This window comes from Desmodus rotundus, chromosome 6, assembly GCF_022682495.2.
Source record: "Desmodus rotundus isolate HL8 chromosome 6, HLdesRot8A.1, whole genome shotgun sequence".
Taxonomy (NCBI): Eukaryota; Metazoa; Chordata; class Mammalia; order Chiroptera; family Phyllostomidae; genus Desmodus; species Desmodus rotundus.
The window spans coordinates 159,024,476-159,045,661 of record NC_071392.1 but is presented as its reverse complement, the minus strand read 5'-3'; the positions used below and the strand labels follow the sequence as shown (position 1 = coordinate 159,045,661).

At 64.8% G+C, this 21,186-nt stretch overlaps 1 protein-coding gene across 1 annotated transcript; it reads left to right on the top strand.

Moving 5' to 3' along the window:
- Window positions 1-14,609: 14,609 nt before the first annotated feature.
- GRIFIN (galectin-related inter-fiber protein) lies at window positions 14,610-16,038 on the top strand. The gene is made up of 4 exons (XM_024576824.3): window positions 14,610-14,647; window positions 14,867-14,946; window positions 15,041-15,200; window positions 15,578-16,038. The coding sequence occupies exons 1-4, from the start codon at window positions 14,636-14,638 to the stop codon at window positions 15,746-15,748; spliced, it is 423 nt and encodes a 140-aa protein (XP_024432592.3). The 5' UTR covers window positions 14,610-14,635; the 3' UTR covers window positions 15,749-16,038.
- The last annotated feature ends 5,148 nt before the right edge of the window (window positions 16,039-21,186 follow it).

The window sequence follows — 21,186 nt, the reverse complement described above, 5'->3', positions numbered from 1 at the left end:
AGGTGACCTTCTAGTGGAAATTCCAAGGGGGGGAGCACAGCCTCTCAGCAGCGGAGCTTCCGGCAAGAGGACAAACAGCTGGAGCACTGGCCCTGCGGTGGGAGCAGGTCTGGCAGGTTCCAGCACAGCACACGGGGAGGACAAGCCTGCAGACCCTCCACCCCCAGGACCAGAGCTGGCCACTTGGCAAGGCTCCGTTCCCGCCACTGGAGTTCCCAGAGGGGGAGGCTGGGGACGTGGGGACAGGGACAAAGGGCTGGGGCCTGGGGGCTGGGGGCCTCAGGGGCTGGATTTATGGCCTCCTCTGACCTGGTGGGAAACCAGCCTTGTTGGGCACGGCAGAGTCACCGCCGACTAGCCGGAGCGGGTGGGATGGCCAGGATGAAAGACCCAGAAAAAGGATTAGCTGTGGCCCAAGAGGCCACGCAGGGCACCATGGCAACCGAGAGGCCACGGAGCTCTGGGAGCTGGGGAGAATGGAGCCTGTGTTAACCCCTGCGGCCTGCCGACAGGGCTGAGGGCTTGTTAACCAGCTTACCAGGCAGGCAGCCCGGCCCATTGACATGGAAATCCAGCCCTGCCTTCTGTCCACCTGGAAGGGGCCTGTGAGACCCTGCAGGGGCAGGGAGACAGGGCTGGTGGGGAGAGCGGAGGCACGGGCAGCACCAGGACAAGACTGAGCCCCCACCTCCCTCCCCTGCACCCCGCAAGCCCCGAGGCTGGGCTGACGGAAGGAGGCTGAGTGCATGGTCCCCACAGGGACGCCCAGGCGTGAGAGGGGCTGGGAGTCACCCAGCCAGACACCCGATGGACAGGGGTCTGCACAGGCCTAGTAGGGGGTGCCCAGGGTGGGTCCTGCCCCTGCAGATGCAGCCGTGTGGCCAGGGGCCACCGTGCTAGCCTGAGCCAGACCTCGGGGCCTCAGGGTGCGGCAGTGGGCCCAAGTGGCTGCCTCAGTCCCATACTGGCCCTGGCAAGGGAAGCCTGGGCTAAGCAGGGGGGCAGGTGTGGGCCATGGCCAGCACCCCCTGCTCTGAGGCTGTCTGGCCCCCTACCAGGCTACCTGACCCCCCAGTGCCAGGTCAACTCTTCGCCCGAGCTCCACCTCCGGCTCGGACTTCCACTTTGGAAGCCCCGGCTCAGGAAGTGACCCGTCCCTTCACTGGGAGACCTTCCCTGGCTGCTGAGAGCTCAGGGCCCTCCAACCAGCCTGCCGCTGCTCAGCTGGGGGCCCCTCGTGCAGGGCTCTGCTCTCCACCTCCCCAGCCTAGCCCACCCACCTCGCACCAGGTACTCCAAACCCCAGTATGCCCCCAGCCCGGGCCTTATCCAGCCTGCCCGGGTGAGCTGCCTCGGCGCCTGGCCCACTCCCAGGAGGACAGGGTTGGAGGGAGGCAGCAGCAGGCCCCGCCTCCCAGACCTGTCTGTCAAGTCGGACTAGGCTGGGGATTGGGGAAATCTGGACTGGACAGGTCCGGGTGAGCACCATCCCCCCAACCCCCAGAGCAGGAGGCCTAGGCTCCAGCCAGCCTGTGGGAAAGCCCCTCGTGAGCCCAGATATGCGGAGGCGCTGGGGCAAGCCGGAGGGCAGTGGGCAGCAGGTGCCTAAGCCCCTGTTGACGCAGGATTAGGCACCTGGCAGCCCCACCCTCCCTGCCCCCTCCCTTCCAGAGCTGGGCCAGGGCAGATCTCAGTGTCTCCATCTGCAAAGGGGTGCTGGGCGTGGACGAGGAGGGTGGAGGGCAGTCGTGGACAGCGCTGTGGGCTCGCCTGTCCCCTCTGGCACAGGGGGGGGCTCCTACAGAGAAAGGAGCTGCTGGAGCTTCGCCAGCTGGGGGTGCAATCTGGGGAAACTGAGGCTCAGGCTGGTGGGGAGCCTAAAACCCTTCTTGCTCCTGCCTCCACGGTCCCCCACACCTCCACGCCGACCCTCCTGCCTTCTCCAGGCGATGGCCCACCTGTCCCAGTACAGCAGGGACCCGTCAAAGGGACCCGTCAGTGTGTGTGGGGGGGGTGGAACCCAGGCACAGTGCTCAGGCAGCAGCGGGGTGCCCCAGTCTCCCCACCCCCAACTGCTGGTGTTGGGTTTCCTCAGGGGAGTCCCCAGCTGCACACAGCTGGTGGGGGGTGGGAACTTGAGAAGGCTGTGCCCCCCTAGTTCCCGGGGCAAGGGGGCCCTAGGCGCCCATCAGAGCCTTGGGCTGAGATGGCGGGCCTCCCCCTTGTCCTCAGCCCCCCAGCTGCCATCTGTCCCTGTCCTTCCTGGGGAAAGGAGGGGTCAGCCCACATTCCTCTGCGTGCGGCCCCTCCCCACATCTGCCTTCCCAAACATCTTTCCTTCTTATCAACCCCAGGCCCCCTCCCCCTGTGCCTGCAAGGGGTCTGGGGCCAGCAGCCCCTCCCTCAGCCCTGTCTGGGGGCCCAGGGTAAGGACGTGCTCAGCGAGGCAGCCGGCCCCCTTCCCTCCCCCAGGCTCCCTGTTGGCCTGTGGACACATCCTGTGCCCCCTAGTCTCCCACAGTGGGGCTCAGGTGGGTTGCCCCTCATCCCCACAGTGGGGCTCAGGGACGCTCTGGAGCAGGGGAAGAGAGCGGGAGGGGCCTGAGAGAGGAAGGCCAGGGGGCAGTGGGGGCAGGGGTGCGGCCCATCCTGCCCTCAGAGAGGGGTGGAGGACTTACAGGAAGAGGCAGCCTGACCAGATCTGCCCCGGGCCTTGTGTGTCCTGAGGGGAAGGAGGGGTCCCTGGGAAGGTGGCAGGGACTGTGGGCCGCACAGAAGGGAGACTCGCTGCCAAAGCGCAGGCGCCCGGGCCGAGGCTGCACTGGATGCTCGCGTTCCCGGGGCCTGCAGGGGGCATCCCGAAGCCAGGCCGCGGCAGGGCGCATGGGGGTTCCCCGGGTGGGGAAGAGTGTGTCTGCCACAGGACCCGCCTCGGTGCAGGCGCGGCACCCACTCAGCCTGCTGCGTGCTGGGCCCGCCCGGCAGGGCCATCCCCACACCCAGGCAGCGGGAGACTTCTGTCCCGTGGTCGTGCATCCCAGGGAAGATGGGGGAGTGAACAGACAGCAAAGGCCTGGTGGCGGGAAAGCTACAGGGTGGAGGGCTGGCCAAGCGGCCAGTGCGGAACAGGGAATGGAGTCGCCTAGTCTGGATGTGGGGGCCACAGCACCCCCTCTAGCCCTTCTGTGCCCCCCAACCAGGTCTCCACCCAGAGAACCCTAAGCCCGGAGCTGACTCAGGGTCGGGGTTTGCAGTTACAGCTAAGGGGCCCCGCAGGGAGCCTTGGGCTTTTGCAGGGATCGGGCGTGGGCACCCAGGGACCCGGGGACACACAATCACACACAAAGGCACGTTTAGAGATGGGACTCAGCCGTGAGCCTCCCCGCCCCCGTCCCCCCAGCTCACACCAGCCGCCAGGAGATGCCCTTTCTTCCCAGCCCCTTTCTCTGGCGCTTCAGCAAAGCAGTTGCTCGAAACTAATTGAATTTTCCGCCTGGGAAGGGCCTGGGGAGTTAAGGGCGGGTGGGGTCTGGGAAGAAGCTTGTTAACAGGTTTGGCCCTCCCCTGTCCCACCCCCCAGCTCCTCCTCTCTGCTATGGGGGTGGGGGTGGCCGGGCCCTGGTGGCCTAGGGACAATGGGCAGACAGAGAGGGCACAGTGCCCACCCTGGCCAGAGCCTGAGCGGATGAGAGGGAGGCCTGCTGGTGTGGCTGGCGTGGCTCCCTGGGCCTCGGTGCCCACCCCCCTACTCCCAAAAGAGGGTGAGACAGGGCGGGGAGGCCTTGAGCATAAACCAAATGGCCCCAGAGGTGGGGCCGCTCTTTGAGATTCGGGACTGCGGCCCACTGCCCAGGTGAGAAAACTGAGGTCCAAGCAGGCCCACAGCAGGCCCCGGGCCATGGGCAGGCGGTGGGGGTGGGTGCTTGGTGGAGGAAGGAGTGGGGGAGGGCACGGCACCACCTGGGTTTGCCCCCAGCTCCTGTGCCCATGGTGTGGGGGACGCTGTTGGGGCCACACGCAGGTGCCCAGGACGCATGCGTGACGGGGAACAGGCACAGTCTGCAACCCTCCCCGTCGGACCCCTGTCCCCACACACAGCTTTTCTCCTCAGGGCCGTAGCCCCACCCCGCGCACTGGCCCCAAGACCCCCCAGCCTTATAGGTGCCATGGGGTGTCAGGGCAGCTGGGGGCTGGGGAGCAAGAGCAAGGGCTGCAGGGGTGTGGACTTCAGACGTGGGACGGCCCCCCTTCCTCTGGCCTCCCCCTGGCACTGGGCCTGAGGGGCCCTGCTGAGGGGTCCGTGGCTCCTATGGGCAGGGGAGGTGACCGCCATGGGACTTCGGCCCTGGGCCACCCGGGGAGCTGGAACTCCCAGGGGTCAGCACAACTGCGAGCTGTGCCAGGCACCAGTGAGGGTGGGGAGGGGGACCACGCAGGGGTGGCACCACGTCATGGAGACAGGGCCTGGAGTAGGGGTTCAGAACACAAGTCCTGTGTCTCCCTGGGCTGACTCCTCCCCCACCGGGTCTGTGATGCTGCTGAGGGGTCCCTGGAGCGAGGCAGCCCAAGGAGTGACCAGTGGAGACCTGGCTGGTCCCAGACCCAGGAGGCGCAGGCCTGGGGGGTACTGGAGGACCAGAACCTCGGCACCTTGAGTTCACAAGCTGCTGGGGGCCCCGCTATTCCACCTCCCTACCTCTGGGATGTGCCACAGAGCCCAGCCCACCTCCCTTCCTGCCCCACATGCCAGGCCCGGGAGCAGGCCTGCCCACCTGTTCCTCCCACCACCCCAGGGCCCAAGGCAGCCTCTCTGGCCTGCGCCATTGGAGGTTGTGCGGGAAGCTGGTGGAGGCACTGAGTTCACCCGTGGGCGTGGGGCAGGCTTTGGGCACAGAAGGCCACCGCAGTGTGCTGGGAACCAGGGTGACACTTTCGTCTATCGTCCATCTTGTTTCGGCCCTGCCAGTCACTCACCTGCCTGCCCACCTGCCTTGCGCCCCTCTGCCCACTGGCTCCTCCCTTCGAGCTGCCTCAGACGATGGCGGTCTGGGCCTGGGCCGTGCCAGCTCCTGCTCCAGCCCCCAGGCAGGCGCTCATGGGGGTCGCTGCCCCGGACCAAGGCCATTCCTCGAAGTCCCTGGGGAGGACAGCCCTGGAGGCAGGGGCACAGGGGCAGTCCTGGGCTGTCAGACCACAGGGCAGAGTGTGGCCTGCAGGGGGGGGAAGGGGCCTGGGGAGGGGCAGGGGGAGACAGAAAGGGAGCTGCAGGGACAGAGACAGAGAGAGACGGAGATGGTGGCACTTGGGAGAAGGCTGTGTGACGGAGACAGGGTCCTGCCCTGCAGCTCAAGTTCCTCAGAGAGCGGCCAGGCAGCCCGGAGCCCCCTCGCTCGTCCCCACGGAGCGATAAGGAGGACGGACCGAGGAAAGCACGGCCGTCTTGGCAGCCTCGGCACAATCCTCCTCTTGGGGGCATTTTTTCCCCATCAAATCATCCTGGGCTCAGTCCAGGGCCCTGTCCCCAAGCCCTGGGGTGACCAACACTCCCTGACAAGATGCCCTGAAGCCTGCAAGGGGTCTGCAAGGGGCCGTTCCCACAGCCTCTCCCAGCCCCGGGGCCAGCCCCCAAGCTGAGCTGGGAGGGCCGCAGGTTTGCGTGGGGGTCAGTGGGCCCACGGGGCTGCGAGCCCCCTCTGCAGCCACCTTACTGACCACAACGGTCCGATTCCATTCAGTGATCACCCATGGGATCCTCCGGGCCTGGGCCAGAGACCGGGAGGGTCCATGATGGCCTCTGTCCTTGGAGAGCCCTGTTCCGGGAAGGCGGGCGTGGCAGAGGAAACGGCTCTTCTGGGAGGGGGTGACAACCGGGGTCTAGGAAGGAGCTGGTGGAAAAGCAAGACTGAGCCAGGCCAAGAAGGGGGTCCTGGGGGCTCCACCCCGAGCCCCCACCACATCCGCTGTGCTCCGCAGTCCACCCCCCGCATCCCGGCCCCTTGGGACGGACGGGTGGGTGGGCTTGTGAGTGGACAGACAAGGAAGATGGGCATTCGGACTGACAGAGTGTGAGTGGTCAGATAAACGGCGGGTCCACCAAAGCACAGCCAGGGGAACGGGGAGGGACAGACGGGCAACAACACACGGGTGGGCAGACGGTCAGAGGAACGAGCGGACGGGTGGGCAGAGCACAGGCACGGCGAAGGATGCGGCAGGCGGGGGACGCTCCCCACTGCCCACGCCCTAATCCCCGGGGCCGGCGGATGTGTCACCTTGCGTGGCAAAGGGACACTGAGGTTGTGATGAGTGAGGAATCTTGAGATGCAGGGAAGCTTCCGGACCGTGCGGGGGGGTGCGGGGGGCCCAGTGCAGCCCGTGGGCGAACAAGGGGCAGGAGAGTCAGAGCGTGACGTGAAGGCCGACAGAGGCTGGCGATGCCATCGCTGGCGCTGGAGACGGGGGCCGGGGCCACGGGCCGGGGGATGCGGACGGCTCCCAGAAGCCAGAACAGGCCGGCCCTGCCTCGGAGCCTCCAGAAGCAGCCAGCCCTGTGGGCGCCGTGGTTTTGGCCTGTGAGACCCGTCCCTGCCCCATTAAGTTGGTGCAACCAGATAAATGGGTGGGTGGGGGGTCAGAGGGATAGGTGGATGTTAGGAGGCCCCTAGGCTGATCCCTGAGTCGCTCAGGTGGGCCCCGCTGCTGCACGCTGGTAAGACCCTTGGCTGGACAGCTAAGCAAAGGTCAGGGTTCAGATGCCCCAAACTTCCAAGATAATCACAAGCCCCGAACCTGTAAGCCATGACCCAGAACATGCGCGCTGGAGCCCACTGAGATGGACGGGCACACGGGCAGCTCTGGACGACAGTCCTGGCCCAGGCCCAGACAGCTCCCATCTGGTGGGCGGTCAGCAGCCCCCACCTCCTTCCTCACAGGCCCCAGCCCAGCCAGCAGCTCTGCCCCGGCGAAAGGTGGCCCAGTGAGGCAAGGAAGACAGGCCTGCCGGACCCACGCCTGCTGAGCGGCCCTGTGCCTTCCTCTGCCCGCCGTGCCGTGGCCCGTGCTCAGCCCCACACGGGCCTGCCTCGTCTCACACGGACGTCAAGTGGCCACAGAGGGAGGGGCTCTGCCCGGCTCTGTCTCAGACCTGGGACCTTGGCCATCTCCCTGGCCCACCCTGCGTCTCCATCTCCCCGTCTGTGGGCAGAGCGGCCCTCCAACAGCCACTGGCGGGGGTGCAGGTAACAGAGCGGTCGTGGGGAAGGGAGGCCGGTGGGGGTGGCAGGGCGTGGGCTGGCCGCCCTGGCCCTCACTCACACTTCTGACCACCAGGCTTCCTCCCCCAGCCCCTCTGGGAGGGACTGTAATTAACTTCTTCCTGTTCAGATCAGGAGTCGTTTCCAAAAACATGTTTCGAAGGATTATTTTGCAAAGGAAATGTTTTGAAAAAATCTCATGTCCCGTCCCAGCCCGGGGAAGTGGGAGCAGCAGTCAGATGGGGGACAGGGGTGGGTGGCCCTGGTGGCCAGGGTGAGCTGCCATGCTGGACCTGAGCCCCCGGTGGGGGTGGCAGGCCAAGGAGATGAGAGGAGGGCCGAGGGTCCCCACTTCCTGCCCACTCAGCCTGGCCCTCGCCTCCCCCAGGCCCGCCATTGCTCAGCACCACGGGCCTCACACTTGCAGATGGGCCCCTGGGAGAACAGCTCACCCTGGGGCTCCCGCCTTGCTCCCTGCCCACCGCCCTGTCTTCGCCTCTCCAGAGGGCCTCTCCCGTGCTTCCCTGGAAGGTGCCCAGGCTCTGTCCTGGGCCTGGGGACAGGCACCCTCCAGTCAGGTCTAGCCTGCCCCTCCCAGATCCCACGGCTCCCTTGGGCATCTTGTGGGCACTCACTTCTCCTTGAACTTGGCCCTTGCTTGGGCTCCCCATCCCATAGAAGGCCCCCATCACCACTGGAGTTACATACACGAGTGGTTTGTCTTTGCTTTTATTTTCTATCCTGAGAAACTTGTCGCAAAATTCCCACCATCACCAAACAGAATCTTGAAGGCGAAGGGTGGGGGGCGGGGGAGTTCTGGGGGCCCCCAGACCCAGCAGAGCCAGTCCTGACCCTGACCATGAACACTCCAGGCCAGCCCCACACCCCTCTGGGCCTTCGTCTAGACTCCTCGCCCCCTCCACTGCGGCCTCCAAGTGCCCAGCAGAGAGTGAGCATTTCCTAATGCTGCATAAGTGAATGGATGGATGGATGGATGGGTAGATGGATGGATGGATAATGGATGGATGGGTAGATGGATGGATGGACGATGGATGGGTGGATGGATGGATGGGTGGATGGATGGATGGGTGGACGATGAATAGATGATGCACAGATAATGGGTGGATGTTGGATGGATGGATGGGTGGTAGATGGGTGGATGGGTGGATCCTGTGGACATGAATGGGGTCCTGCAGTAAAGACCCTTTAATCTCACAGGACAACCCCTCAGTTCCCGTTTTCCCAAATCCCAGGCTGAGCCGGGGGGCGTGGAGGGCCAGGATCCTCAGGCAGCTCCTCTCTGCCTCAGTTTCCCCACCCCACCCCTACCCTGGCTTTTGTAGGTGTTGGCCCACCACAGCTCTCCCTGGCCACTCCTCGGGCTGGGGAAATTCCACAGGCTTGGCCAGAGCTGGCCATGCTGCTCAGAGGACAGTTCCCAATGCCGTGGGGACCAGGGTAGAGGACAGCGCTGTCGGAGCCTGCGTGCCAGCTGCGGGAGTGTGACTGAGTGTGAAGGACACAGAGGGAGCAGCGCCCTGGCCAGTGAGTCCTGCCTGCCATTCACACGCTGTGGTCCTCAGACAAGTTCCCCAGCCTCTCCGAGCCTCAGTTTCCCCTCTGGGGCCCTGTGGGGCCCCACCCCCTGCACTGATCGCCCATCCAAACCCCACCTGCTCAGCCACCCGCCATGGGTGCAGCCCCCTGACCCCTCTGGGGGCCAGCCTGGCCGGGGAGTGTCTGCAGGAGGCCCCTTCTGGGACTGTGCTCGAGGGACTCTCTCCCTGCCTCTCACAAGCCTCTCAGGGCTCCGCCCACCTGTGGCTTTTCTATCCATCGCCTTTTCTCTGCGTCTCTCCCCCTCCCTGCCCCCCACTCTGCCTGGGGCTCGACGGCACACACAGCTCTGGGCTCCGGCACCTGACCCTCCACGGATGTCCCGGAACTGGCATGAGGCCATTTCAGGAGCTGGCAGCTCCCCAGGGTCTTGGTGGGAGCACTGGAAGCCAGCAGGGGCGGCCTGAGTGGATGAGAAACATGTGGCACTGGCCAGGCGGGGCTTCGGGGAGCACGGGTCAGGCGCAGGGGACAGCACTGCCCTCCCATGTGTCCGGGGCAGGGGCAGGGGCCAGCAGCTCCCTGGCTGAGCTGGGCCAGAGCCCGTCCTGAGGGGCTTCAAGGTGGGAGCAAAGCTGTCCCCAGGCTCCTTCAGGGGACAGTGGAGGCTCCTCAAGTAGCTCAGCCCAGGCTGTCCCTCTCACGGTGCGGCCTCAACTCATGTCCAGGACACCAGTTCCCTCTGCAGGTAGGTCATTGTCCCTGGTCTCCTGGGTGGGGTCCTTCTCAACAGGAGTCTGGGGGCAGCGGTCACAGTGCCCAGAGCCCCCGCCCTGCTGTGGGTAAAAGGGCCCCCCTCCGCTCCTGCCATCTCCATCCCAGACCCAGACTGGGAGCACAGACGTGATTTAACATCTTTAGTGGCTGTGTTTAAAAATTTAAAAACAGAACAGGTGGGGTTAATTTTAATAATACATTGTATCTAGCCCAATAGATTCAAAGTACCATGTTAACACACAGTCAATATAGAAATTACCAATGAGATATTCGATCTGGTTTTTCGCACTAAACCTGGTCAATCTCATGTTGTTTACACTCACCTGGGGGTCCAGCCGCCTCAGGAGCCGGGTGGCCGGTGGGCTGGGCCGTGCTGCTCGGAGCTGCCGTCCTGGTCCTCCTTCTTCCTGGCGTGAATCACCCTCAGAACACTCCGCGGGGGTGACCCATGTGTCCCTCTGCCAGACACGTTCTGTGCAGCCCCCAACAGCACCACACAGTAGGTGCTTTGCAGACATTTGGGGATGAAGGGATGGAAATGGGTCTCGTTCCCCTCCCCTGCCCCACGCCGAGGGGACGTGGTCCCAGGTCCAGAGCAGCACAGAGTGGGGACCTAACCCACACCTGGTTTCTGTGCTCCCTCCAGTCCTCCCGGACTCTGGCCTGGCCCCTGTGAGGCTCCAGCACCCCCATCTCAGGCCAGGTCCAGGAGCCCCGGCCCCTCTCCCTTCTGATTGGATTCCCAGCTCTTCCTTCCTCAGGTCCAGCTGCCGCCGCGTCTGTGAGTAAAGCCGGTGCAGCACGGCCCCTGGAGGCTGCCGGAGCCCAGCCCCCGTCTGGAGAAGTCATTACGCACCCCCCGCACCAGGTGTCCGCCGGCTGCGGGCTCCGCCTGGCCATGGAGGCCTCCCCTGGCCTCGTGGCTGGCCCCTGGCCTTGGGCCCAGACTGGCCGAGCTGACCAGCCTGTCGGGCTAGTTGAGCTCCCTCAAAGATGGCTGCTGTCACAGGCCACTCCGTGTGGGGGCCAGGGAGGGCCACCAGGGAGCTCTGCCCCCAGCCCCGGCCCCCAAAGCAGCACCCAAGGGCTTTGGAGTCTCTGGGGCACCCTTTGGGCTGGGCCGCTTTGTGACCCTTCCAGGCCTCGGTCTCTCCGTCTCTCCATCGGCACCATGGGCAGGAAGCCCTCACCCAGCGGGCGGCGCACGGACACGAGGGGGGGCCGCGTTCACAGATGCTGACCCTGGGGGCGGAGCTGGGGAGGCTCTGCCCTGCCCACAGTCCTGGTAGAGAGCTCCAGCTCAGCCAGCGACCGCCTGGGAGGAGCTCCGGCTGCGGCATCCGTAAACCCGGGGCGGGGTGCACGTGTGTGCGTGTGTGTGCGCGCTACAGAATGGGGGCATAGCACCCTGCTCGGGGGCTCCTGGGAACCCGAGCGCTGAGGCTGGGCCTGGGGCAGGCCTCGCAGCCAAGGTCCTACCAGGGGCCTCAGCGGGGCAGCAGAGGCCAGTGCTTGGGGCCCCTGCAGCCGCCCGCGCTGTCTCCCCGCCAGCCCTCTCCTCCTGCGCCTCGCTTTCCCTGCCTGTGGAACGGTGGCCCGGTGCTGTCAAACCGCCCTCACCCTTCGGCCTGACCCGGAGGGCATGGGCGAGCAGTGGGGCGAAGAGTGAGCCACTCCGTGCCAAGGCCGCCAGGCGCCCAGCTAGAGGACAGCTGGCCCGAAGCTGGGTCCTGGGCCTGGCTCTGCCCTGCGCAGTGGGAGCAGCCGGTGCCTCTTTGACAAGCCCGCTGAGAAGTTCCGTGCTCTCGGGGTGGGGGCTCAGGACAGGAGAGAGTGGTGGGAGGGGATTGGGGGTCCCCCAAGGCAGCACTCGCATCCTGACTCCGCCATCCCTCGTCGTGGGGCTCGGGGTTGATTGCTTCTGCCTGAGCCTCAGTTTCCTCGTCATCAGATGGGCACAATCATGCCTGACCCCAGGAGGCCATGAAAGCGGAGCTGGCCTCCCAAGAGAGGAGGTGATCCTCCTCAGCATGTCCCAGGGACTCGTGCCCGCCACCTGGGGGGCCACGGAGGTGTGTGGGACCCCTCTGCCCTCAACCCCCCAGGGCCTTGCCTCCAGCACAGACTTGCCTCCTAGGGTGGGGTCAGCCACCCTGCTCACGCTTCCCTCTCCCAGCTGCATACTTCCTTCCTTGCCACCGTCTAACTCCTACTCACCCTTTAAAGCCCCCTTTACGTGCCTCCTCCTCCTCCAGGAAGCCGACCCTGACCACCCCCATCCTAGCCTGCTGCGGGGCTCCACATGTAGGAGGCAGATTGCTGGGTTCAAACTCTGGCTTTGCCACACCCTAGCGGTACGACCTTAGGCCAGTGCCTGAACGTCTCTGAGTCCTTACATCCTTTTCTGTAACACGGGATGGCAGTCTCCCCGTGCTGGTCCGGTGCAGCACAGGTGATGTGTGGAAAGAGCTTAGCCGAGCACCTGGAACACTGAGCGCCAGCGGTGGTGTCGGCACCGCCATTGGGCAGGACTGCCCACGGAGCTCCGGCCCCTCTCGGGCGCCACCTGGTGACAGAGGCCCCAGGCCGAGGGTGGCTGTGGAGCCCAAGTGGCCACCTGCTGAAGACCCTCACTGGCTCTGGGTGGAGACCCTGCTGCTCCTGCTCCTCCAGAGCCTCTAAGGCTCCACAGCCCCGGGCACATCGGGGTTTGAGGGCAGGGAGGGTGGCACCTGCAGGCCAGGTCTGTTTGCTCCATGGCACCAGCTCTGGCTGGCCAGCAATGCAGGGTGGGGGCCTGCCCACTGTACCCCCCACCAGCCAGGCCAGGTTGGGCCCCACCTGGGCTCTGTGATGGGTGTGCCTGCTGGGCTGGGTTGGCCACATGGGGTTCCATGTCCCTGTCTCCATCCCCCAGCCTTCTGGGCCCTTGGTGGCCTAGTTGCTGATGGCTTTGGCCACTCCCAGCTCCTGCCCACGGGACGAGGTCCCAAAGCCCAGTCAGGCAGGAAGAGACCACAGGCTGGACCAGGTGTGCACTCAGGCCAGGTACCAGGTGTCACGGTGCAGGTGGAGCCTGCCTCATCCCAGGTGGGTGTTCTGAGACCCCCAGGCTGGTGCAAATAGGTCAGGCTCCCCATCCTGGCCCGGGGGCCCCTGGGCTACCTGCAGCACCAGCCCCCACCGCGTGGACCGGGAGGCTGCAGCCCAGAGAGGGACGGGCCTGCCTGAATCAATGGGAGGTCAGGCCTCCGCAGCCCAGGCCAGGGTGCCCCCAGGCCAGCAGCACTTGGGCCATCTGTGCAGCTCACCTGGGGCCCAGCTTCCCCCCAGGCCCCTGATGCCCAGCTGGGGTGCTGGGCAGCTGATTCTGCAGGACCCTCCACTGGCACCCTCGCTGATCACACAGCCAGGAGGCAATGGCCCAGTACCAGGCCAGGGGACAGTCACAGGACCAGCTTGGAGGATGGAGGCACAGAGGTCACTAGGTCATGGCCACCCCTCTAGACCCCTGACCATGTGCTGCCCCTGGCACAGGGCCCTGGACCCTGGCCAGAACTGTACCCAGAGCCTAGGCTCCATGTCTCCACCCAGCAGCAGACACCCAGCTTGCCCAGTCCCAGCCCCCCCTGGACTGGGGGCAGGCCAGGCGGCCTTGCGCCCACCCTCCTGCTGGACCACAGTAGCCCCCCATGGCCTTCGGCTGGGGAGGCAGGCAGGTAGGTGCAAAGGGCCTGAAGCCTGCAGCCCAAGGATTGCCAGGCTGGGCCAGGTCACAGGTGTGCAGAGAAGGCCGGCATTCAGAGCCAGGCCCTGCAGTGGGCGGGCGGCTCCTGCCGCAGCCTCTCTGCTGCCCAGGGGCTGCCCGCTGCCAGCCCCCGGTGCCTGGTGGAGAAGACAGCACCAAGGGGCGGCCCCTGTACCGCCCTCACCACAGTCCCCTAGCACCATGTCCCCTCCTGGCCTTAGCATCCCCCTCATTCCCCTCCAATAATGGACCAGGCACTCGCCTGCACTGCCCGAGGGAAGAGGCCTGGCGCTGGGCCACCCCTGCCTGGGGCCCTGGGGAAAGAATGGGGCTGAGGACGGACGCAGGGGCAGAGGACCCGGGGGCCCGGGAGCCACATAAGCACCCACCCTCCTTGAGAAGCAGGGGCTCCTGAGCCACACATGCTGGCATTCACGTGGGCCCCTGTGTGCACACACACAGCCCCACACTTGGCACATGCTCACACTCTCATTGTGCACTCACACAGCGGCCCTGGAGCTCTGCGTTTCCGCCCCCCAACCAGCTCTCCTTTGGGTTGGCTCCCAGGTCTGTGCAGCCAAGGGGCCCCACAGCTTCCCAAAAGCTTGGGGAGACCCTTCCTGTCTCCCCTACCTGCTCTGCAAGGGCCCCAGCCTGGCCGCCTCCCCAGCTCAGACACCAGGAGGGGTGTGGGGGTGGGAAAGGCCCCCCCCTTCACTTCTGCCTATTCTGGAATGCGCTGACCCTAGTGCCCAGCCTAATCCCCAACTGGGTGCTCATGGGGCTGCTGACCCGCTGCTGAGCCAGCCACAACGGCCCAAGGGAGGCTGGGCAGGGTGGAGTACAGTGGGGTGGGGTGGGGTGGAGGACCCAGGCTTGAGGCCCCTGGTGGTCGGACAGGGCCCCAGAAGGCCAGGGCAGGGGTGGTAAGCCCACCTCCCTCCCCACCCCCTCACTTGACCAAATGGGAGGGTTTGGGTCCTTGGGGGCAGAGGCTGGGCCGGGGCCTGCCTCAGGGTGTCCTTCCTACAAGAATGGGTGGCTGCATTCCTCTTCCTAGGCATCCAAGGATCTTGAAGTTTGAGAGCCCTGAGGAAAGGGAGGGGTGCGCTGGGTGACCCTCTCCCTGCTGCCTGAATGAAGCACCTGCTGAGGCGGGAGAGGCCAGGACAGAGGGAGAGGTGGGGCAGGGAGGGGCAGGGAGCCTGTCAGCTGTGGGGGTGGGGGCCAGCCCCCGCCCAGCCCCCTGCCTGGCCTTATATCCCGGGCTGGCTTGCTCTGCCCACCAGCAGAGGCTGTGGGGATGGCATTGCAGGTGGGTAAGGGAGGCCTGGTATGCGGGGAAGGAAGCAGGGCCAGGACAGGAGTCTCCCCAGTCACCTGGCTCCTTCCCAGCACAGCTGCCCTCTCATCAGACCCTGGGCAGAGACCCCTGTTCCCTGCACCCATCAGGGAGGGAGCCCTGCCCACAGGGCCAGCTGGGATGGGCCTCCTCACCCCGGGCCCCCCTGCCTTCCTCCTGGTCTGCCTACAGTTCGAAGCCTTCTGTGCAGAGGGCCTGGCCCCGGGCTGGAGCCTGCTGGTGCAGGGGCAGGCGGACTCTGGAGAGGACAAGTAAGGGCAGCACCCTCCCCGGGGTCCCTCCTCGGCTCTGGGTGGGGTGGCCACCCAGCTATCAGCTGCTCTCACAGCCCTAGGATGCCCCCAGGTTTGAGATCAACTTCCTGTCCGAGACGGGGGATATTGCCTTCCACGTCAAGCCCCGCTTCACCAGCGCCACCATGGTGGGCAACGCCTTCCAGGGCGGCCGCTGGGGCCAGGAGGAGGTGTCCAGTGTCTTCCCGCTGGCGCTGGGGGAGCCCTTCGAGGTGATGGAGGCGGGGAGGCCTGGGGGGTGCCCAGGAGGCAGGGCTTGGGTCCCTGTGGAAGTGCCTGGGCCACCTGTGTGGAAGCTGTGTCCCTGGGTTCCAGCCACACTGCTGTCCCCACCTGGGGCCCACAGAGGGTGTTTGCAGGTGAACGGGCCAGCGCATATCTCAGGACGGGTGGGTGCAATGGGATGGCCCCTGCCCCCCCAACACCCCCCAGGAGAGAGGAGGGGGTGGGCCCGAGTGACAGGGTTCCATGGGGTGAGGGGACCCTCAGGCCCACCCGGCTGTGCTTACGGGACCCAGAGGGCGTGTGGAGTGGGACCAGGCCCAGGCCCTGGGCAGGTGGTGGTCACTGGCCGCCCGCCTGCCCGCAGATGGAGGTCAGCTCGGATGCTCAGCACTTCCACGTCCACGCCCAGGAGCACAGGGTGCTGCAGTTCGCCCACCGCCACAGGCCGCTGGCGGCCATCACCCGGGTGCAGGTGCTGAGCGACCAGCGCCTGGCCCAGGTGCAGCTGGCCAGGAGGGGCCTGGGCTGGGGGTGACGATCCTGCCGCCCCGGCCCCCGAACCCCCCGCTGCAGGGTTATCAGTGTGTGTCCTTATGCTGGGACCCCAGCAGCCTGGAAGGGCTGTCCACTTGGTCCTCCCCTGTCCCCTGTGTGGGTGCCGAGTCTGGCAGCTGGCTGGGGTGGGGGCCACTGAGCCGTGCCCGACGTCCCAGGAGCAGGCCTTGGCCACCAGCCCTCCCCAGTGCACTGGGGCCACGGGGGGCGGTGTGTGGCTCTGGGGCCCCCTCTCCAGCTCCACATCCAATAAAGTCTGAGCAGAGTGCAGGGCCTGGCTGCTGTGAGGGGGAGAGTGGTGTCAGAGGGCAGTGGCGGGTGAGGGGAGGGGGGCTCCTGGCCTGGCCAAAGGTGCAGCTGGTCCTTGCCAGGGCAGCTGAGCTCACAATGCCTCCAACCAGCTCCCTCGGGGACCTCCGCGCCTGCTTCCTGTGGGCGGAGGGAGGGCCTTCCTATTTCTCCTCTCCCACCTGGAAACGGGACGTGCTCCTCTCCTCGTCCCTCCTGAGTGCGGTGGCAGGAGGGGTGACAGGGAGGCCTGAGGGCCACCTCTGGGGAAAGCGAGCAGCACAGGGGGTCTCCCAGTCCTGGCTTCAGACGGAGGCTTGTCTGTCATCTATCTCCCTTGTATCGTACCTGCGTCTCTGCCACCTGCCTGCCATCTGCGATAACTGCCTGTTACCTGTTACACCCGCCTACCACCATCATCTGTGTATCTGCCATCTGTCATATCTATCCTCCATCTGGCCATGTCTTTTAAAAAAATATTTTAGTTATTTATTTTCAGAGAGCAGGGAAAGGAGGGAGAAAGAGGGAGAGAAACATCAATGTGTGGTTGCCTCTTGCACGCCCCCTACTGGGAACCTGGCCTGCCACCCAGGCATGTGCCCTGACTGGGAATTGAACCGGCAACCTTTGGTTGGTAGGCCGGCACTCAGTCCACTGATCTGGCCATCTTAATTAAACTGGTGATGTCACAGCTTAGGGCAAGGCCTGACAGGTATTGGCCTTTTGAAGGAGTTATTTAAGGAAAGGCAGGAGGTCTGCTGGGCTGGGCAGGGGCGGTCAGGCCTGGGCTGTGGGGCCTCAGCCCCTCGGCCTGTGTGTGGCCGTGGGCAGGTCCCGAGTTCTGAGGCAGCTGGAGCCCTCTGCTCATCAGGAACAGGGAGGCTCAAGGGAGCTCAGGTAAAGCACTAGGTACAGTCACGTACCTAGTCACGACAACCCTTGTCACAATGTCACCTGCGTGGAACTTCAGGCAGCACACGGATCTGGCCCAGACCTCTTGCTCTCTAAGGTTTTATAGATGGGGAAACTGAGGCTGAGTGGAGGAGGAAAGCAGCAAGGTGGAGCCCAGAGAGGGAAGGGTCCATCGAGACCCCTCTAGGCAGTGCGGCCGGATGGCAGGGAGCCCACGGCGTCCCCACCCCCAGGTGAGACAATGGTGGCCCCAGCCTCCAGCAGCGAAGCTTCCTTCCTGTCTCCACTCACGTCCTGCCTCATCCCCTTCTTTGGGGGGTCTGGCCGTCTGTCAAGGGAAGGGGTGGGGCAGGCAGGCAGACACTGGACCAGGCCCTGGGCCTTGGGAAGGACGGGGGCAGAGGGTGGGGTGACCTACATGGGGACACCAGGCCTGGCTCTGTGGTCAGGTCAGGCTGTGCCTGCCGCTGGCAGGGCATCCCTGCACTGGGCCCCAGGCCCTGCTCCTGTCTTTGGGCCTCAGTTTCCCTGCAGACAAAAGCCCCTCTTGGAGATGCACTGCCTCCAGATGAGCAGACACCAGGCTTTCTTGCTTGGGTGGGTGGACGTGGGGGGCTGAGCCTGGGGACGGCCTGAGGCTTGGAGTCAGGGGCGCAGGCTGTCCCTGAATTTGCCAGGCTCCATGCCAGGGCCTGGCCTGTGCCATCTCCTGAGAACCGAGCAAGTCACGGAGAACAGTGAGCACCTAGCTGGTGTGAGCCGGGCTCCAAGAGGTCGAGGGACTTGTCTTGGGTTGTTCAGCCAGCAAGGGAAGGAGTCAGACTCTGCAGGTCTGACCGGCCCCATGTGTGCACAGCCCTGGCCCTCGGCTGCCAGTTCTGAGCTCAGCCCACGTCGCATCAGCCCTCCGTGTCCTCCAGGGTCCAAGCTGCTGTCGGCTAGTCAGACCACAGTGGCCCCAGACCCTGCCTCCTCGGGCCTCCATCTCTCCACCTATGAAATGGGGGGCAGGGAGCTGTGGTCTCAGGGTGTGACCCCTTCCCTGATGCCCACTGCCCTCAGCACGCCGTGTGCGTGTCCATCTGGCCATCTGTAGCTGCGCCCCCACCCAGCTTTACAGACTCATGGCCAGAACAGCTGGATGGCTCCTCAGCTCAGATGACACCTCCTCTGGGAAGCCTTCCCTGACCTCCAGTGGGCTCTTTGCCCTCTGCTTCCCTGTGCCCCCATGCTTACCACACTGCATCGCTGGGGGTTGGGGACTTCCCTGTGCCCCAGCCCCAGCCCCGCTGCCCCACAGCACACCCGGCTCTGGGAATGCTGGCTGAGTGAACGACTGAGTACATGCGTGGATGATAAGCTCAGGAAATCACTCAGAGTCTTGAACAGGCTAGAGGCGCCCCTCCCAACAGGGGCCACAGGACCATGGAGGCTTCTAGTGCAACCCTCCTCCCTGGATACCTGGACCCCCGCGCTGAGAGGTGAGAATAAACGCAACCCCTCCCATGGCGGTATCGCTGGGGCCCTCGCTCCCCTGCTCACCCCCTTCCTCTCCAGTCCTGGCGCACACTGAGCCACCCCTGCCTCAGGACCTTTGCACGGCACCTCCCTGCACACCCCAGCGTGCAGCCTGTCCGGCTCGTTGTTTAGGTCTCCCCTGGACGCTGCATACTCAGTGACGCCTCTCACATCCCTGGCTGTGCTTATTCTCCATCACTGTTGCAGTTATGGTTCGTGGGTTTAACTGCTCACAGGTGTGCCGGCCACCCTCCTCCACTGGACAGTCAGCTCCAGGACAGGGCCAGCCACCAGTGTGCTCACCACTGGGTTCTGCAGATCTGGCACATCTTAGGCACCAAAGATATCTGTTAAACTAACAAATTCATGGAGCCAGACCCTGCTTGAATGCTGTGAGGGACGGGCAGCTCACCTACCACAGTAGCCCATCTCCCTGCCGCTCATAGGCAAGCGCTGGAGTTGATATCCGTCTCCACCTCCCGCACGCCTCCTGCCCGTCCCCAGTGCTGTCACAGAGTCCCCAGGAGGAGCCCAAATAGCCCTTGACACGCTCTAGAGACCCAAAGGCAACAACAGGGTGCTGTGCTCCCACTGCAGGGGCTCTGGGAGGTCACCAGGGCAGCCCCTGCTCCTGGCAATTCTTGGAGGACTGTCTGCTGTGGGGGTGGGGCAGACCCCCTGGGCCAGACCTTGGCAAGGAGGGTCAAGTCCACAGGCTTCCAACACCACCAACTGGCCAAAGGTGCCAGGCCCTTGGGATGGTCCAATAGAGAGCTCCAATGTCCACAGGCCCCAGGACCAAATGAGGCAGGTGGGCGAAGGGCAATAGGGATGGTTGGGGTCTGAGGCTAACAGGAAGGCACATATCTCATTGTGCTCAGCTCTGCACAGGGAAAGGGGGGTTCAGAGTGGGAAGATCTTCTCATTTAAAAAAACATGAAGTTAACTTGCTGTCTGATGCCTCTGTCTTTAATTACCGGCCACCACAGTGGGACCCAAACAAGGTACCCCCCAGGGGTGACTAGTTGGAGACCTCTGCTCCAAAACCAACTTTTGCCCTGTTTTGTCCCACCAGAACAGAAGTCATCGGTCACCCCAGGGTGCAGGTGCCTTCCTGGTCCCCCATATTCCAAGCCCTTCCTCAAGCCTCTAGGGCCACGGGGAACAGTCTGACCAGCAGAGGGCGCTCCAGACATAGTTTTCCTCCATGTTCACTCCGGTTCCAGCAACCAGGACAGGGTGGGGTTTTCTTCCCAACTAACGACACCCTGGGTGTGTGTGGGCGGGGGGGGGGGGGGGGGGGGGACAGAAGCTGAGCAGGGAGAATCAGGCATGGCCACGCCCCACCTGCCTTTCCTACTGCATAGCCCAGCACTGGGCACTGGGCAAGCAGATGGAATGGACAAAGGCCATGCACAGGTGGACCGAAGCAAAAGGCCACCCCCCTGAGCCTCTGTTCCCAGTTCTGTGAGGTGGCGTGGCTGTGAGGAGCACACGGCACCTGGCAAGCATGGTGGGGTGAGGTCTGTGCACCCCCCACCAAGGCAGCAGGGGCCAGGCCCAAGCTGCTCCCCATGGATCCCTGCGGGTGTCTCCAGCCTGCCTGGATCCCCCACCCCACGCCCAGGCCAGGGCCCTGTCCTCGGCTCACAGATTCCTGCTTCGGGTTGAGGATCGGCCACCAGGGCTCCCTTGAGGGCCACAGGAGCACAGGGGCTGCTGGCGTGGGCTGGTGTCGAGCTCCGAGCACGTATCAGCCTGACCCCAGAGGGCTGGGGGCCGCCAGGGCTTCAGTGACACCCCCAGAGAGGTCCCTGCTGCTGGGGGGCGAGGTGAGCTGAGTGGCAAAGCCACGCCCTCTCAGACTCCCCAGAGCAGCACCTGCAACGAGGGCAGTGGCCTGCAGGTGCTGATGGTGCAGGGCCCCTGGCCGGTCCCAGTGCAGGTGAGGCCTGCTGCCTTGGGGGACCAGGAAGAGGGGAGGAAATGCCTGGCTCTCCACGACCACCCTTGGAAGAATTTAATAAACCTGGTGGCAGGGGCTTCAGGGAGGGGCGTCAGGGGGCTGGAGAGCCCTTCTTAAACCTGCACTTTAACCCCTCCCCCAACCTTTGGTTATGAGAAACTTCAAGCACCTGGGAGAGCTGAAGTGATTCCTAGTGAGCAGCCCCTGCCTGGGGGATGAGGAGCTGTCTTTTCAGCACCAAGCAGCCCTCAGCTCCACCCCATGGCGCAAACCAGGGCGCTCGGGGCCCTCAGGGCTCATCCCCCGTGGCCTAGGTGTTCCTAGGGCAGGAGACGAGACAGTCAGGCACAGGGGCATGGGTCTCAGGGGCATGGGACATGAGGTGGGAAGGGCCTAGGGAAGGTCCAAGTGGGAGGAGCAGGTGGGTGGCTAGGAGGGCATGCACATGGGAGGGTCTTCTCGCCTGGGGGTACTTGCAAGAGGATCTCATCTTCTCTGCAGGCTGCAGTGGGGGCCTCTTCCAATGGGGACACCTTCTTGGATGAGACCCAAAGGCTTCGCGCCTCTCCTGTCCTACTGAGCCCCAGGACCACCATATGGGGACTTGGGGTCAAAATGGGGGGCTTTGTGCCCCCACTGGCACCCCCATGCACCATGATGTCACCTGTGGGAACCCAGCACCCTGGTCCCCACTGATGGGGTTGGGGGGAGGGGGTCCCTCAAGTCAGCATTAA

Excerpts from the sequence above, each read along its gene's own strand:
- GRIFIN (XM_024576824.3), top strand. Across the intron at positions 14,947-15,040 it reads GCGGACTCTGGAGAGGACAA|GTTTGAGATCAACTTCCTGT; the intron begins GTAAGGGCAGCA and ends GGATGCCCCCAG. Across the intron at positions 15,201-15,577 it reads CGCTGGGGGAGCCCTTCGAG|ATGGAGGTCAGCTCGGATGC; the intron begins GTGATGGAGGCG and ends GCCTGCCCGCAG.